The following is a 16,557-nucleotide window of genomic DNA, read 5'->3' on the forward strand; positions in this document are numbered from 1 at the left end:
CTATTGTATAGTTAAGCACATTCTCTCTTGGTGTTTTATTTTTTGATGTGGTAAATGGGATGTTGGAATTCTGGGTTCATTATGGTACAGTAAATACTGAACAGAAGCTGTGAGCATGAAAAATGGTTTGCATTCCCTGCTTTGTGTGCGAAAAATACATAAACCAGGGCAGTTCGGTTTGTGCAAACCAGCGATTCAATTTTGTTTCTAAACATGTAATGTCAAAAGCATAGTGAAGTCTGATTCTTTGATGTAGAGTACTGCCTTCAGGCCTTCACAAAGCCTTGGTGGGTCGAGACTGGCTGACAGGGGATGAGTCTTTGGGCAACAGGGTCTTTTCCTTTTTCCAGTCTGATACTGAAATGAATTTTAGACGCAAACACGTAGCGCCCTCTGGTGGTGAAAATTTAAACCAAACCTTCAACAAATGAACTGTTTTAATGTGCAGAAAATAAAAAGTTAGAAAAGCCATTGGGAGTTTACCTAGGCCTCTAGGCAGATCGGGAAGATCGTTAAAAAACAGCCTTACCACCCAACCAAAACATTTGAGTTAATTTGCTGCCAGAGGTATTTGCAGAGCTGCAGCCTGAAGTATGTTTATTTAGCCCAAAAGTTGACCCATAACATAAAGTTATACAACTGAAATAGGAGAAGGAGGGAATTATTATTATTATTATTTTTTAAAAAGTGTATACTGCAGATACTGGAAATGGTACAGAAATATTTACAAGGGTAGATAAATTAAGGATGAAAAGGCATCAGCTTGAAACTTTTAAACTGGAACACATCAAAAGGAGAAGCCTGCGCTTTCTATTTTATTGCTGTGGAGCGAGCTTGGGCTCCTCATTATGCTGTGGTCCAAACAGGAAAGAAGGAATTTATTTCTCAGCGTTGGCAGGCTTGCTTTCTGTTTTGTTAACGAGACTCACAGAGCTTTTCAGTGGTGATGGGTGACTCCGTGGTTCAAATTCCACAATACAGGTTTGAATTCAAAGCTGACTACTGGAGCTGCAGACATGAAGCTGTCCCGAGGGTTTAGACAGGAACTGCCTTTATATTTGGGTTCGGTGAATTGTGCTCTCACCACAGACGGTTTGTGACCTCTGGCTGCCCGGGGCGCCCAGCCACCTGGCTGTCGAGGATGCCATTGTTGCTGTCACTTGCAGGGTGGATGGAGCTGGCAGGAGAGGTGGGTGACAACAGCGGCCCTCCCAGCCAGCCAGGGACAGATGCAGCGAGTGACTGAGCGCTATGCCACAGGAAAGTTCTTGGCTGGGCAATACTGAAAGCTGTAGTGTAACATAAAATCCACTAGTTAGTCCTCATGGTGCACAAAAGAACATGGACTGTTTTCATTTTGCTACATGGACATTTTTGGTTTCTTTATTGAGGTAACACTGGTTTACGATGTTGTTGGTGTTTTACAAATATAGGGTCCCCCCTTTAGATGCTTGTTACCACACGGCACCCAGCACCCAAATGCCCTCATCTGCTGCCATAGTCCACTGTGTTCCCTCCCATCTGTTTTCACCCCTCTCTCCTCAGTAGCCTCATTGCTACCGTCAGATTCACTGTTCTTCAGTTCTTTTCCCGTTTTCTTTATAAAAAATTTAATTGTATTCTCTTATATCATTTTTGTACAGTATTCGATTTCTCCCCTCAACTGTAGTCTCCATAATTTTCCCCCCACCACAGCACCTGTGAACCATCGTGTAGTCCCAGGTACCCTTCCCTCCCCTGGCTTGACCTCTCTCTTTCCTTCAGCCCCGCCCTCTGCCTCAGATCTATGGTCAGCTTGCTATTTTTTTTTTCTTTTTCTTGACCTCTTGTTCAGTTTTCCTGTGTTCCACCTATAAGGAATAGGTCCTTCTGAGTTATTTTGCTTATCATAATCTTCCAGTTCTATCCGTTTTTGCCACAAGTGGCATAAGGAATATAGGTGAAATAAAAGCATATATATATTTTCCCTTCTGACTTATTTTGCTTAGCATAATCCTTCCTGCTTTTATCCATGTTGCCACAAATGGCATAACTTTTTGATTGCTGAGTAGTATTCCATTATGTATATATACCACATCTTCTTGATACATTCATCTGTTTTTAGGCATTTGTTTCTGTATCTTGGCTATTATAAACAGTGTTGCAGTGATCATAGGAATGCAGGTTTCCTTTCAAATTAAGTGTTTTTGTGTCCTTTGAGGTAGATTACTAGGTGTGGAATTTCTGGGTCATACAATAGATTATTTTTAGGTTTTGAGAGTCCTCCACACAGCACTCTGTAGCAGCTTCTTCCTATTTTTTATTGAGGTGATGTCACAGGCATGCATTAATCTTTGTATTCAGGGAGTAGAGGGGCTTAGCCACTTATGTTAGTGCCACAGTACACCTGCCATCAAAGCACCATAGTCCTGCACCATAATCCATTGTGCTTCCTCCCCATCTTGTCCTCAACTCCTCCACCCCTCCCCCACCCTAGATTCCTCAGCTCTATAATCAGCTTTTAAGGGTTCAATTTAGGTTTGGTTTTAGCTGACCTTTGTTTGATTTATCTATATTCCATTTGTAAGTGACACCATTGATATCTCTTTCTCCTTCTGACTTATTTTGCTTATCACCCTTTCCATTCATTTTGTCACAAGTGGCATGAAATTGTCTTTGACTGCTGAGTAGTATGCCACTGTGTGTGTGTGTGTGTGTGTGTGTGTGTACTACATCTTCTTGATCCAAATCTCTGTTTTATTTAGGTTGAGTCTGTTCATTAGCTATTGTAAATAGTGTTGCCGTGAACATGGGAGTGCAGGTTTCCTTTTGAATTAGTGTTTTTGGGTTAGGTTCCTAGGAATGGAAATGTTGGGTCATATGATACATCCATTCTTCATCTGTTGAGGAACGTCTATATTGTTTTCCACAGGGGCTGAATCTGTCTACACCCCCACCAACAGTGTAATAGGTCTTTCCCTTGACATCCTCACCAGTATTTGTTCCTGGTCTTCTTGATAATGACTATACATTTTTTTAAGTTTTTAAAAATTTATTTCATTATTATTATTTATGCATACAAGAACTGGGACATAGAGCAGAGGTGCAGAGAGTGAGAGGATTAACCAGAGACAGAGTGGGGAGCAGAACAGGCAGGCTGACTGAAATACACTACTGAGGGGAGCAGCGGGCAAAACAGGAGAGGTCTGCTGGGCCATGTGGGTCCGCTCCCTGGCCAGGGAGCTTGTAGATAGATAGCTTCATAGTGCTGCACTTTAACTCTTTGCCCCACCAGGGATGGCCTGATAATGGCCATACTTAAAGAGATGAGGTGGTATCTCATTGTGGTTTTGATTTTGCTGACTACATCATCATGTAACACTGGACACTTAACAATATTCAGATTAATGATCTCAGCATTGGTCTGATCTGTATCTCAGGGAGCTCTGGCTCATTCATGTTTTCACATGTTCCCACTTTACTCTTTAAAAATTATAGGGGAAGGTACTTTGTAGTTATCAAATTTAAGCCACTTTTCTTTATACTCCAGAGAACTCTCTTAATTTGTGATCATAATAACCTGCCATGAGAAATACTCAGAATAATTTAAACCAAGATGATTTAGGAATAAAGTCCCCAGGAGTATTGTTTTTTTTTTTTTTTTTTTTTTCAGTATAAGTTTAGACTCTCCTCTCTCTCAAAAGATCAATAGTTATGGAGAAAGAAGGCTAAGACTATGAAACACTGCTTTAGGAAGTAAGAGATCTCCACCCCCAACTGTGTTAAGCATGTGCTCTTTTTAGTGCCAAATTGTGAAAATAAGAAGTTGTAGTTCCCTTCCAGAAGACCTGGGCTTTACGTTTGGTTTTAGCTGACCTTTGTCCACTGGCTTGGCACCCACTATCGCCCCTGTGGAAGGCCATCTCCCCTGGCTCTTTCCTTTGAAGACTGCGGTAGGGTCAGTGCCGGGCTGACAACTTTCCTTTTAAGTGGATCTGGTCCCCTCTCATGATGCTGTACTGCCATTACTTAAATGCCTGTTTTTTATTTTATTATAGTTATCTTTAATCTTTATATATATATATATATATAGATAGATAGATAGATAGATTTATATATATAAGATTTATATATCTTTAAATTAAAGGTATATATATTTATATATATATATACACACACACACATCACTCTTCATTTTGTACATGTGTGCATTTTCATCTCAGTTGTAATCCCTGTGGAATTCCCACCACCAATTCCCCCGTGCAACAGCACCATAGTCCCTTGTGCTCTTCCCACCCCTGTCCTGATCCTTCTCTCCTCTCTCCCTCATCCCATCCCCTCCCCCCCCCAACCCCCAGAATGCCTCTTGTTTATAGTTGTCTGTTGATTAGGAGCAATGTAAGAGATCTGGAGGTCGGGGGGAGTAATTGTAATCAAATAAAAATGCCCGCTTTTTAGACTCATTTCCTTGAAGGCAATGTGGATGTTCTTAACTCCATCCAGTGTCTGGCACAAAGAAAGGGTTCAGTGAGCTGAGGAATCAGAAAGAAGGAAGAGGTGTTCACTGTACTGGAGGGAGGATGAGGCACGTTTCATGTGTTAAGGTCACGTTGGTTTGGTGGGCTTCCTGAGAAAAGTGAGAGATTGTGAGGAGAGTGAACCTCAATATTTCTTTTTTCAGCATAGACTCTATTTAGCCTCAGGCCGGGACAGGCATTCACTGTCCGAGAACATGACACAGTAATGAGAACTGAAGGGGAAATGCCAGACAGCCTGGGTTGGCAGGACAAGACAGTCATCAGGGCTCACTGCGTGGAGACACAATTTTAAATTCTTGCAGTTTGAAGAGGTGGGCAGCAGAATAGCTAGCAAGGTGCTTGTTTCACCTTTTCTGGAGCTATCTTGATGGAGGGTATTTTCTACCTTCCCTTCCCATCCTCTCCAGCAAATACTCAATAAAGAAGCTGCAAGTGTAGGAATAGCTTAGTTCATCCCTCACATTCCTCTAGAAGCATAATGTGTCACTAATTTGAATGTTTTTCTTAAGCCCATTATGTTCAAATTACCCTTCCAACATGTAATTTAAAAATTATCAGTGAGATATTGTTGATGCTTTTTTAACATACTGTCTTCAAAATCTGGTTTGTATTTTAACAGCATGCCCCAGTCTAGATATTACATTTTCATTGACAATCCTTGAAGATTTATTTCATAAAATTTACAATTGAAAATAGTTTTATCTACTTCTGTTACCCCAAACACATTTAATTTAAGCTTTAATTTAAAAAGTCAAGCCACAGTTCTCTCCTTGCATCCACCACATCAAAAGTGTCCAGCAGCCATACGTGGGTGCTGCTCCCTGAGCCAGACAGCTCAGGACTACTGGAACCCATTATTTCACCTGTTCAGAAGAAGAGATCCACAAAGTAGCTTGTTTTCACTTCACATGGCTGCGCAGAGGGCCTAGCGCAAGAAGACCTCCCTGATTTATAACCCTCTCCAAGTAAGTAACATCATAGATTCTCTTCCTTATTGTGCCATATTCAAGCAAGCTGCAGACAGCTGGGCAAAAGGAAGAACCACCAGAAGGGAAGGCCCTTAAGTAAGCCTTATCCTGTCATCATAGCGATAGTTGAGGGACACTCTGGGTTCTCCCTTCACAGTTCTGCTAAAAACAAAATCCAACTGATATAGTTAAAGATCTTATTGGCTCTGATTTAATGACTCTGGAATCAGTATCCCATGTTGAGATAGAAAGGCGCTCCACAGAGTTATACCACAGAAAGGGTTTTCTATCCAGAATGAGGTGAGGTAAAAGGGAACTTATCCCCTAGGGTATATGAGGGGCTTGATCAGGAAATTCCAAATTCACTGGCTAATGGTTAGATTCCTGAAAGGGGCTGAAACTGCAGTTAAGTTAGGTAATGGGTCTTAGTTCGATATATGCCTCCACGTTGGGTCTGTTGTTTCATTGTTAACAATTTTTCCATTTTGATCATATTCTCCATTAAACTGAGAAATGTGGTCAAAATTCAAGGTATTAGTGCCACTTTCAGCTATACTTCTTGCTGCATTTTTTGATTGTCTGTGTAGCATTTATAGGTCACAACTTCAGGTTCACATTACGTCATTTATTGTCCTTATTCCTTTAATGTTTCAGTACTGGGGAGAGTATTTGCTTGGTGGTTCATGGAAAGATTCTGTGAGAATCTGACATGCCATAGAGACAGCTTATTATAAACAGAGTAAGTTCCAGTGTTTGGACTGTACTTTAGAGGATCATTCCCAAGACCCAAACCACTTAAAATCAAATGGCTTAACTAAGTCACTTGCTTAGGAAACTTCATTTCCCTTTACTCAAGAGTTAACCTGGGTGGGCAACAGATTCTGCAGTACTTTCTAAAAGGGAAATGTAATAGAAATACATTAATTTCAGGATACTACAACAGGCTGATTTTACATTTGTATGCAGTGCAAAATGACCATTATAATAAATCTCCCATCTAGTCTTGGCAATTTTTCAAATTTGCAATAGAATACTATTAATTATGAACACAATGCTGTATATTACATGCATGTGAACACAATGCTGTATATTACATGCCTGTGAACTTATTTCATAACTGGAAATTTGTACCTCTGTGTTCTCTTGACCCATTTAACTAATTCCCAACCCCCTTCGGAAATACTAATTTTTTCTCTCAAGGAATTTTGTTTTGGTTTAGATTCCATATATAAGTGAAATAATAAGGAACTTTTAATTCATTTAGCACACTATACTTAAGATCCACCCATGTTTTCATAAATGGCAAGATTTCATGGCTGTATACTACTCCATTGTATATACATGTTTGTATACCATATCCATGTATACCATATCCATGCCTGTGTGCCTACCCTTATAAGTGGGTGTGTGTGTATATAAGGAACCCCGCCTGTTGTAGGTTGCCATGCCAGGGGTGAGGTTCCTGGCAACACCATGTCTCTGCTCCCCTGCCTATCTTGACATAGACCTTTTGTGCTAGCTGTGGAGAAGCTGTTTTGGAAGGAGATCCTTCTATATGCTGGGGTATATTTGCTGTGTCCATGGGAGGAGGCCAATCTGTGTCTCCTGGTTTTCTGTTGTGTTTCAAAAGTTAAGGAAAATTTCCTGGTAATGATTTCATTTGCACTTGTAGCATGAGGAGCAATGATCTACCAAAGGGAATAATCATGAAAATTTCCTGGTAATTCCTATTTGTGTCTGGCTCAGGACTAAGGTGACAGTGACAGAGCCCAGTAAACTGTAAGAGCTGGAAGCTGTTCAGCCCATTTTTATTCTGCTTACATTTATCTTAGATCTTTTCCTTTGTACAGAATCTGGGCACAAGGATTTGGGTTTGAAGTTGTTAACCAGAAACAGGGAAACATATCTTCAGGTTTAGGGAATGTGACTCTTGGGAGGTGGCTGAGTTGCATTTAAAGAAACTGGGGTTTTGGAAAGCAGGAAAATGTGGTGGACACAATATGGGATTTACCAGTTTGTGGCATATCCAGCAGTCTCTGAGACTACTGTCATTTGCAATGGCCTGGGACATACAATGGTAGCTTTATAGGAAAAGGTTTCATATTTTAAAGTAAGAAGGTGATGGTCTGACATCTTGGGTAGGATCAGTCTCCAGTGATATCTTCCTCACCAGTGTGACTGGAACGCTTCGTCCTTTCCCTGGCTCAGATGTTAAGTGCAGCTTTATTGGTTCAAATCTTGGAAATTTGGCTACAATCTGGGGAGTGTCAAGGACATGGTTTGGTCCCTTCCAAAGTACACTCAGTTTTTGTTCCCAGTTTTTCCAAATGAGAAGGATGACAGGGAACTGAACACATGAGAGAATTGTGGGCAGATATCTGAGGAAATTGGCAAAATGCAGGGTACTATCTGCATGTGTATTTCTGAATTGTGGAGTGATCAGTTAAGGAGGTTTCTTTATCATCAGTAAGTCTGGAAAAACAAGACATGAAAGAACCAGTCAAGTTTCATACAAAAACTCATAATAAAATTATAATTCTCAGTTTAGTCCCTTCTATGCAATTAATAGTTGCTGGGTCAATCTGATTTGTTATCAAGAGACCAAAAATCCAAGTAGACTTTTACAGTTTAAGAAGATTATCTTTAAGTTAAAATAGCATTAAATAAGTATATGATAGCAAAGTTTTCAGTTTATTTAAAGCTTATAGGGGAGGAAAAAAAAACTTAACAAATTTGTTCTCTTATTCAGCTTGACCTCACATAAGATTCCTTACCAAGATTTCATTCTCCCAAACATTCTACACATCTCCAATCTCCCCACACATCTTTTTTCTCTTGATGAGAATTACCTACTTGAAGTTTGTATTTCAAAGCCATAGCACAGATAAGGATTGAATAAAGGTGAGTAGAATACTTACTTACATCTTAAGGGCTCAGGAAAATAATGCTAGTTTCTCCAAGAAGTACTTTTGTTCCCTAAATCCATAAGGTCTTGGAATTGGTAAAAAGGAGAGCTGGAGCTGGGCTTGGAACTGTTTCTAGAGTTCAAGTTTGTTAGGTAAGGGCAGTTTTTAACTCCTGATAGAACTGAGTTGAGACTTGAATGCCATTCTGGTTGTGACTGATCCATGTAATTGTCTTTAATTTGCTTAGAGCTGTATGTCCCTGGAATGCTTTTCTTTACCTCAGGGTATACAGTTCCTTTTAGCTTAGGGGAGATGGCCTAAAAAGATTTATGTCAGACTCAATAGATTCTGAATATCAGCTTCTGAATAGGTCAGTGTCTGACCTTAGAGGTTTGTTTAAAAAAAATTTCAAATATTTCATATCTTGTCAGGCTTCAGCTAGGACCAACAGTAGATATTCCCAGCAGTACTGGGCAACTCCGTGGACTAAAAGGCTTCCCTAAGGATGTCATTAAAACTGTTACCCTCCCAACAGCCAGAGCCATCCCAAAGATAACCTGAGCAAAAAGTTTAGACACCACTTCTGAGGACTGACAGCAGTAGGTGGGAGCACAGCCACAAAGAGGTACAATCCACATTTCTATTATAGGGGGCCCAGCCTGATTGTTGCCAAACTACACTCTCAGGACACAAAACAAGACAAACTGGAAGTCACTGTGTTTCTGGGAGAGAAAGGATCAAAAACCAATGGGTCTAGATTGGGAAAGGAAGAGAAAATGTGAAATGTTATTTTCCTCTCTTGACTAGGCACTACAGACAGAATCAGGAGCGCTGACTCTGGTAAGAATCCTCACTCTTCTCTGGTTTCTGCCAATCTTTCCAGGACTCTGTCCTCAGGCTCGGGAGTGAGTGGGTTTAGAGAAGGCATCTCCAGTATCTACCAGAATTTGGAAATTTGGAAAGGCTCTCCATGGGTACCTTCTGCCTCTGGCATTGTTTTTTCCTTTTTTAAAAAATTAATGTTCTTTAAACCGAGGTTACTTGGGCTATTCCCTTGAACTCCTATCAGTTGTTTTCTTAAATGCCAAAGGATAATCCTTTTATAGTTACAGGATGCTGGGTTTGGGCTGCCTGTTGCTGTTGGAAACCAACTGAATGGAGATAGGAATTGAAACTCTAGCACATACTTTGTCAGAAAGCTGGTGACCTGAGAGAACAGGGTTATTTTACCTCAAAAACCCTATGACATCTTTCAACCTGGCTTTTTTTTTCTAGTAAACTAAGCAAAGACAGTTAACCATAAGTGAACCTCCCACCACAGCATCGTGATGCCGCTGGAAGCTTGGGCTTTGTCACTCTCCAGAGTGTTTGTGCCTCCTTGGTCATCTTGACCCAGGTGTATCCTGCTTTCCTGGGTCTGGGGGGTAACATTTGGTTCTCCTGATGGTGTCCATGTCCAACACTTCTTCAGGCATCACTGGGCCAGAGCTGTCAGTTCATAACAAGAGTTTCAGTTAAAAGAAAGCAGATTATTAGTCACATAGTGTTTGTACGTAGCCTAGGCTGTGGGGATGAGCAGATTCCCACACAGGGGTGCCCTGTCCTTTTTCACCTCATCACTTTGGTGTAAGGGAGTAACTGATGTGAGTTAACAGGAATCCCTCAGGTTTTAGTGAAGCCTGGAAGGAGCCCATATGAACTTTTGCTTATACTCTTGATTCTTCAGAGTACAAAGAGAATTCAGAAAGGGGTAGTAAAATTGCATATTCAAGTAAAAGAATAAATGAAGTCATGGGGAGACATGTCAGTTTATAGTCTGTTATAGTTACCTCTGTGTCATTAGTTTTTCATTTGCCTTTTGCAATGAATCTATTTTGAAATTTGAAGACTTTTGAAGGCTTTTACATCTCATTGAATTAAGAACCCTTGCTTTCAAGTACATTTCTCAAATGAACAACCTTTAATTAGAATGTTCCTAAAAATGTCCATTGTGATTTCAAGTTGTCATCAATAATATTGGGTCCATTTACTCAAAAAATGTGATGAGGAGAATCTAACGTTTTTAACATAGAACTGGCCAGAGCACCTCAAAGTAGCCCAACCTTCGAGCATTTAGACAACTGAGTTTCTGTGGTATTTCCCTATGAGCACATTTTAAAAAACCAGGTAGCTTGAGCATATGCTTAGAGTTGTGACGTGAATTTTGTTTTGATAAGGTACTTTTTGTGAGCTACATATCCCTGGTTGCACTGAATTTTCTGTCAGGAGGCAAGTGACCTCTAATAAAACTTGTTTAACTGGGACCACTTTATCCTTCCAGTTGAATCTTGTACTGAGGAGATGGTTGTGTCACAGGGTTGTGAGCCTGATAACACCTTAGGTGCTTTACCCACTCCCACTGAGTTCAGTTTCTCTCAGAAAAATCTGAATTTAATTCTCAAGCATATTCTAAATCCAGAAACAAGAGAGTACTTCCCCAGGACAGTCTGTCCTTATCCAAATCCTGACAAAGTCTAAGGACTCAACCTAAAGGAGCTGAAACCAAAGAGGAGACACACAGTCAGAAGCAGAAGGTGATTATGGCACATCGAGCACAAGAGCTCAGTGCAGGCACCTTCCTGGATTCTGATGGTGGTCGTGCCTGCAGCGGTTGTCTCCTTCAGATTCCACTTCTGGCAACATTTAATGACAACATAAATACAGAGGCAAACCAAGGTAAGGTTGAATTACCCATCACTGAGTTTGTTCTGGAGCAGCAGGCGTTGCACTGCAGGAAATGCATACTGTAGCAAGCCACAGGTGAGTTCCTGGAAAGTTTCGGGCATTCTAGTTCTGGCCAAAGAGGGCGGGAGGGAATGTTCCATCCAAGTTCCAAGCAATAAGTTCAGTAGCTTGAAGATGCAACAGTCCTGAAAGATCTTCATTGCTCAGGAGATAAGTTTCCATGTTTGTATTCGGGTACTTATGAAACTGTCTGATCTCCATTTTGTACCAGCAGTTAACTGTATTTTCTAAAGCACATACCTAAAGAAAATCCTGTAAATGGTTCAGTTAAATCCTAGTGAAACTTACTTATTCAAAATATCCTTCCCAATCCAGAACTGAAGAGTAGTAAATGACAACTTAAAGATAACAAAAACAAATTACAAGAGCAAGATTTGGTACCAGTGGACAGGATTCTTTGCATCTCAGTATCTATCTGTGGTTCTAGAAAAGGGGAGGGTTATTGAAAAGAATGGCTGGAGAGTTTTGTATGAACTTAAGCCTCACACCAAGGTTAGATCTTTGGTACAGTACAATACTAGAAAATGATAGATCTTGGGAAAATGATCTGGGAATTTTCTGTTTGACCATAAATTAATTAAATAATATGTCACATTTCTGGAGGTCAAAGATTAACAATGTGGGGTATAAATGTGTGGAGCACGGAAGTAAAAGATTTTGCATGAAATACACAAGTAAGTATATAGACACTAAGTCTACTCTAGGGCATACCAGCCCTTTCGCTGGTCCTTTCATGCATGTCTTTCCTAAATCTTTCGCCACCTGTATGCTCTAAGGTTGTACTCTTCCAGCCAACATACTCACCATTGCTCATGAAATGGTAGACTTTCTCATCTAGTTTATTCTTCCAAATGAAATTCTAATGATTTTCCTTCACTGAACTTCAAACCTACATATAAATGGGTCTGACTTCAGCAGTCTACTGCTTCTGGTTTATGCTAACAAATCACCTAGCATTTATAGATTACTCAAGCCATAAATATTGAAGAAATCCTATCATTTGCAATGATGGACTTGAAGATAGTATGCTATGTGAAAAAAGACAGGTAAATAGATTCTATGTGATACAAAACTGCCACCCAACTCACAGCAAATGAGATCAGATTATTTCAGGGACTGGAGGAAGGAAAACTGGTGGAAGGGGGAGTGTTGGGATGTCACGTACCACACAAGGGCCATAATTGACACTATTAGGACAGAGGACAGATGCTGAGAAGATTCTAGGTGTTCAGAGCACAGAAAGATTTTTGTTTTCATTAATGATGAGCTGTTGGATGTTAACTTCTAGGTGAAAATCATTTCATTATCAAACAAATTTTAGCTTTATTAAGTACCTTTTCTGTGATTCCCTTTTAGAGCTGTTTTAGGCATTGTGGGTATCACTGACTCAGATGGACTATTATATTGAGGTAGTGTGGCCACCTCAGACTAGAAGTCTTTCGAGTCACCTGGTAAGTGAGTTAATAAAATACTTGTGAATACTGGGTCTGATACCTGTGCGAGCATCTTGGCCTACTTGGCACACCAATTTTATAATATAGTCTTACAGAGTAATTGTGACATTTAGGCATTCAAGCCATTGTACTCATAGAAACTTGACTCAAGGAGCAGGTCCCCATATTCTCAGAGATTTCTGCCATTCTGTAGTCTACCCGTCTTCCGAATATGCTGATGTTGCCAACACACCTGGCTCTCCAGGTCCTCTGGCACCACGTCCTGTGCACAAGGTAAGCTGCTCAGTGGTTGCAGGCAGCCTGAGAGGAGGACTAGACCCTGACGTAAGATGAAGATGCCAAATGAGGTGTGTCATCTTTAGCTGTCACTATTTTTGCCCTCTCCCAGTCTCTCCTCAACCTCCCTTCTCTCTCCCTCTTTCTCACCCATTTCAGAGACCATGTGGCAGACTCTGTCTTTGATTTTGCTGCCTCTCATCTCTGTGTTCCTCCCCTTATCTCTCTCCCTGTCAACTCCATGTCTCATACTGTCTTGCTCACTGTCTGCTGTTATCTCTTTCTGCACCTCTTGCTCTGTTTATTGCCTGCTTCCCTGACTGACTGTAACCCAGTCTCTCTCTGTCCTTGTTCTGTATCTTTCTCTGTCTCCTTCTCTATCTTGTGCTGTCTTTACCTTCCTTCAGGTCTCCCTTGCTTTCTCTGCATCTGTCTCCCTGATTCTTTCCTTGTCTCTGCCTCCATCTCCCTTCCCATCTTTTGTGTTCTCTTATGTTATCTGTGTTTCCCTTTCCTTTCTGACTATCCTTCCTTACCCCCATCTCTTTCTACTCTCCCGTCTCCACTACCTCTCCCTGTGTCTTCTGCCTCCACACCATCTCCCTATTGTGCTATTTCTCTGTCACAGGGTATGTGCCACAGGGTAGAAACAAAATAAAGCAGTTACTCTTGTTCTAAGTCTCTCCCAGTCTCTCTCCCTCCTCACCTCTCTCCCTATTTCATGCTTTCTGTACCTTTTGTTCTGTATCTGTCTCTACTGTGTCTCATGCTGTATCCCTCTGCCCCTCTCACTAATGCGGTCTCTTTCTCCCATCTGTCTCCACCCCATCTCTTTGTCTCTCTGTGCTATCTATCTCCCTCCCACTCTCTCCTTGCCATTCTGTTCCTTTCTATGTCTGTCTCTCCCCATCCCCACTCTGTATTTCCAGCTGTCTGAGTCTCCCTCTCTCTCTGCCTCTTTATATCTGTCTCCATCTTTTTGATTGTGTTGCTTGCTCTTTCTATAGTCATTCATGTGCTATTTCTCTTGTTCTCCCTATCCTGAGCTCTTTCCCTGTCTCTTATGCTACCTTTTACTCTCCCCTGCTCTCTCTGGACTCTCCCTCACCTGTCTCACTGTTTTTCTTCTCACTAGCACTGTCTGTCTCCCCCTCCTCTGTCTTAGTTTCTATGTTTCTATCTCCCTTCCTCTCTCTGTTGCTATCTCTGTCTCCCTACCTCCTTGTCTGAGATCTCATGCTCTCCCTCATCTGTGTGTCTCTGCCCCTTTCCCTGATCTCGTGAGATCTTGCTCTGGCTGTCCCTGTCCACTATCTCTGGCTCTCTCCTGCTATGTGTCCTGCTCCCATCTCACACTGTTACTTTCCCCCAGGTCTACATCTGGCTCCCTGTTACTCTTCATTTCTCCTTTGTCTCTAACTCTCCCTGCCTGTGTCTCTCTGCCCCATCTTGTCAAGTTATGCCCCGAGTTTCTCTGGTGCTACTTCTGTCTCTGGCTCCCTTTTGTGTTTGTCTCTCTTGAGCTCTGTCTGCCTCACTTTCTCCTAACTCTCATGTGCTAGCTCATGTTATGTCTGTCTCTCCCTCCCCATCTTCCTCCCTGCTTCATGCTAGCTCTCTATCTCTGCCTGTCTCTCATTGTCTCTGTGCTGTCTGTCTCCCTCACACTCTCTCCTTGTCCTTCTGTGTCTCATGTTCTTGGTTCTTCTGTTCATGTGTCTGTCTGGTGCTCTCTCTCTGTCCATCTCTGTCCATCTGTCTCTCATCTCTCACACTCTCTTCCTCCTTCTGTCCCAACTCATTCTTGTCCTTCTCTCTCTCTCCCCCCATTACTCACTGTACTTCTTTCTCTTAGTCATTGATGTGCTATTTGTCTCTCCCTTCTGCCTCTCCCAGTGTCTGTCTTTCAACTGCTCCCTATTTCTGGCTAGCAGCACCTTCTCTGTGTTTCATGCTCTTGGTTCTTCTGTCTGTGTGTCTCCATCTGTGTCTCATGTTATCTCTACTTTCTTGGAATCTCCCTCTTTCCATGTTTTCTGTCACTACATGTCATTATCTCTCCTTCCTCTGTGTCTTTCCCTCCCTGCTGCATGGCTCCCTCTTTTTGTTCTCAATGCTATCAGTATCTCAGTATCTCTGTGCCTCCCTATCTCTCGGGCTGTCTCTTGTCTCCCTACCCCATCTCATTCCTTGTCTGAGGTGTCATGCTCTCCTTCATCTGTGTCTCCCCCTTTCTGTCTCAGTCTCCAGGTCAATCTGTGGCTTTGTCTCTGCCTCACTTTCTGCCTCACTTTCTATCTCTCACCCTGCCTCTTTACATCTCATGCTATAGCTCTGTGTCTTTCCCAGTACTTCTATCAGCACTCTGTGCCTCCCTGACTATCTCTCAGGCTGCCTCTTGTCTCATAGTCTTTCCTCCTACCCCATCTCTCTCCTTGTCTGAGCTGTCATGCTCTCCATCTATATGTGTCTCTCCTGTGCTATTTCTGTTTCCCTCCACCCCTTTCTTTATCCTTCGTTTTTCATGCTGTTTCTCTCACCATCTCTGTCATCTCTCTCTTTATCTGTCTCTCATCTCTTCTCTCCCTGTCTCAACCTCTTACTAATCCCTCTTTGTCCCGCTGCTTCCATCTTTTGCACTGCCTGTCACTCTGTCAGTATCTATCATATCTTGCACTTGCCCATCTCTGTGTCTCTGGCTGTTTGATGCTGACTCTCCTTTCTGTCTCAGTCTCTTCTCCAGGGTCTCTCCATCTCTGCCAGCCTGTCACTGTCACTCCTTATTATCTTTCCTTGTCTCTGTCCATCTCCTCTTCTCCCTGACTCATGTTCTAGATGTTCCTGGTCTCTCTAACTTTCTCTCCCTCAGGCTCTCAGTGTCCATTCTGCACTTCTCTCTTACTGTCTCTGACCCTGTCTTCTTGTGTTCTCTTCCTATCTCTCTGTCTTTTTCTCTCTACCCTTATCTCTCCTTTCCCCTCGCTATCCCTGTCTCTATTCTGGCCTCTCTAGTGCTGATCTCCCTGTCTCTCCCTCCCCCCATGTCCCTGTTAGTCTCTGGCTGTCTCTCTTTCATACTGTCTTTCTCCCTATCTTGCCCTATTTCTGCTTCAATGCTCATTCTCCATCTTGCTTTGTGTTTTCACTGCTATCTGTTTTCTCTGGCCATCTCACCACTTTGACTTCTTTGTTGTCTCTTCTCTCTCCATCTTATATGCTTTATCTGTGTCCTTTCTCTTGCCTTTTGTCTCTGAACATCTATTTTGTATTTCCCTCACTCTCATCCTCTCATTCCATCGCTTTCTCCTCTTCCTCTGGGCTCCTCTCTCATCCATCCCTCACTGCTATCAGTGTCTCCCTGACTATCTCTTAGGCTGTCTCACACTAGATCTCTCTCATGCTGTCCTGGTCTCTGCCTCCATCTCTCTCTATGCCAAGTCTCCCTTTTTGTCTCATATCTAGACCTCACTCTGCTACTCTGGCTGGCTCCCACTTTGTCTCATGCATCTCTCATCTCTTCTTGCCTCTTTCCTGCTATCTTTCTGTGCCTCACTTTTTTTTTTTCTCATGATCTGGGCCTCTATTTGCTCCATGTCTCTATGCTATTTCTGTTGTCCCACTTAAACCCTGTTGCTAGCGAGATCTTTCTTGT

General features: G+C 42.0%; 1 protein-coding gene across 17 annotated transcripts in view; it reads left to right on the forward strand.

Moving 5' to 3' along the window:
• The window catches only part of DYNC1I1 (dynein, cytoplasmic 1, intermediate chain 1), a 312,504-nt gene that overhangs the window by 76,101 nt on the left and 219,846 nt on the right, over window positions 1–16,557 (forward strand). For 7 of the 17 annotated variants that reach the window (XM_012720836.1, XM_012720834.1, XM_012720839.1 and 4 more), the window contains one exon: window positions 9,199–9,231. The exons of the other annotated variants lie outside the window; for them this stretch is intronic. In XM_012720836.1, the coding sequence (XP_012576290.1) occupies window positions 9,199–9,231 (33 nt within the window). The remainder of the gene's footprint in view (window positions 1–9,198; window positions 9,232–16,557) is intronic. 17 annotated transcript variants of the gene reach the window in all.

This window comes from Condylura cristata, unplaced genomic scaffold (genome assembly GCF_000260355.1).
Source record: "Condylura cristata isolate star-nosed mole 26May11 unplaced genomic scaffold, ConCri1.0 scaffold00005, whole genome shotgun sequence".
NCBI lineage: Eukaryota > Metazoa > Chordata > Mammalia > Eulipotyphla > Talpidae > Condylura > Condylura cristata.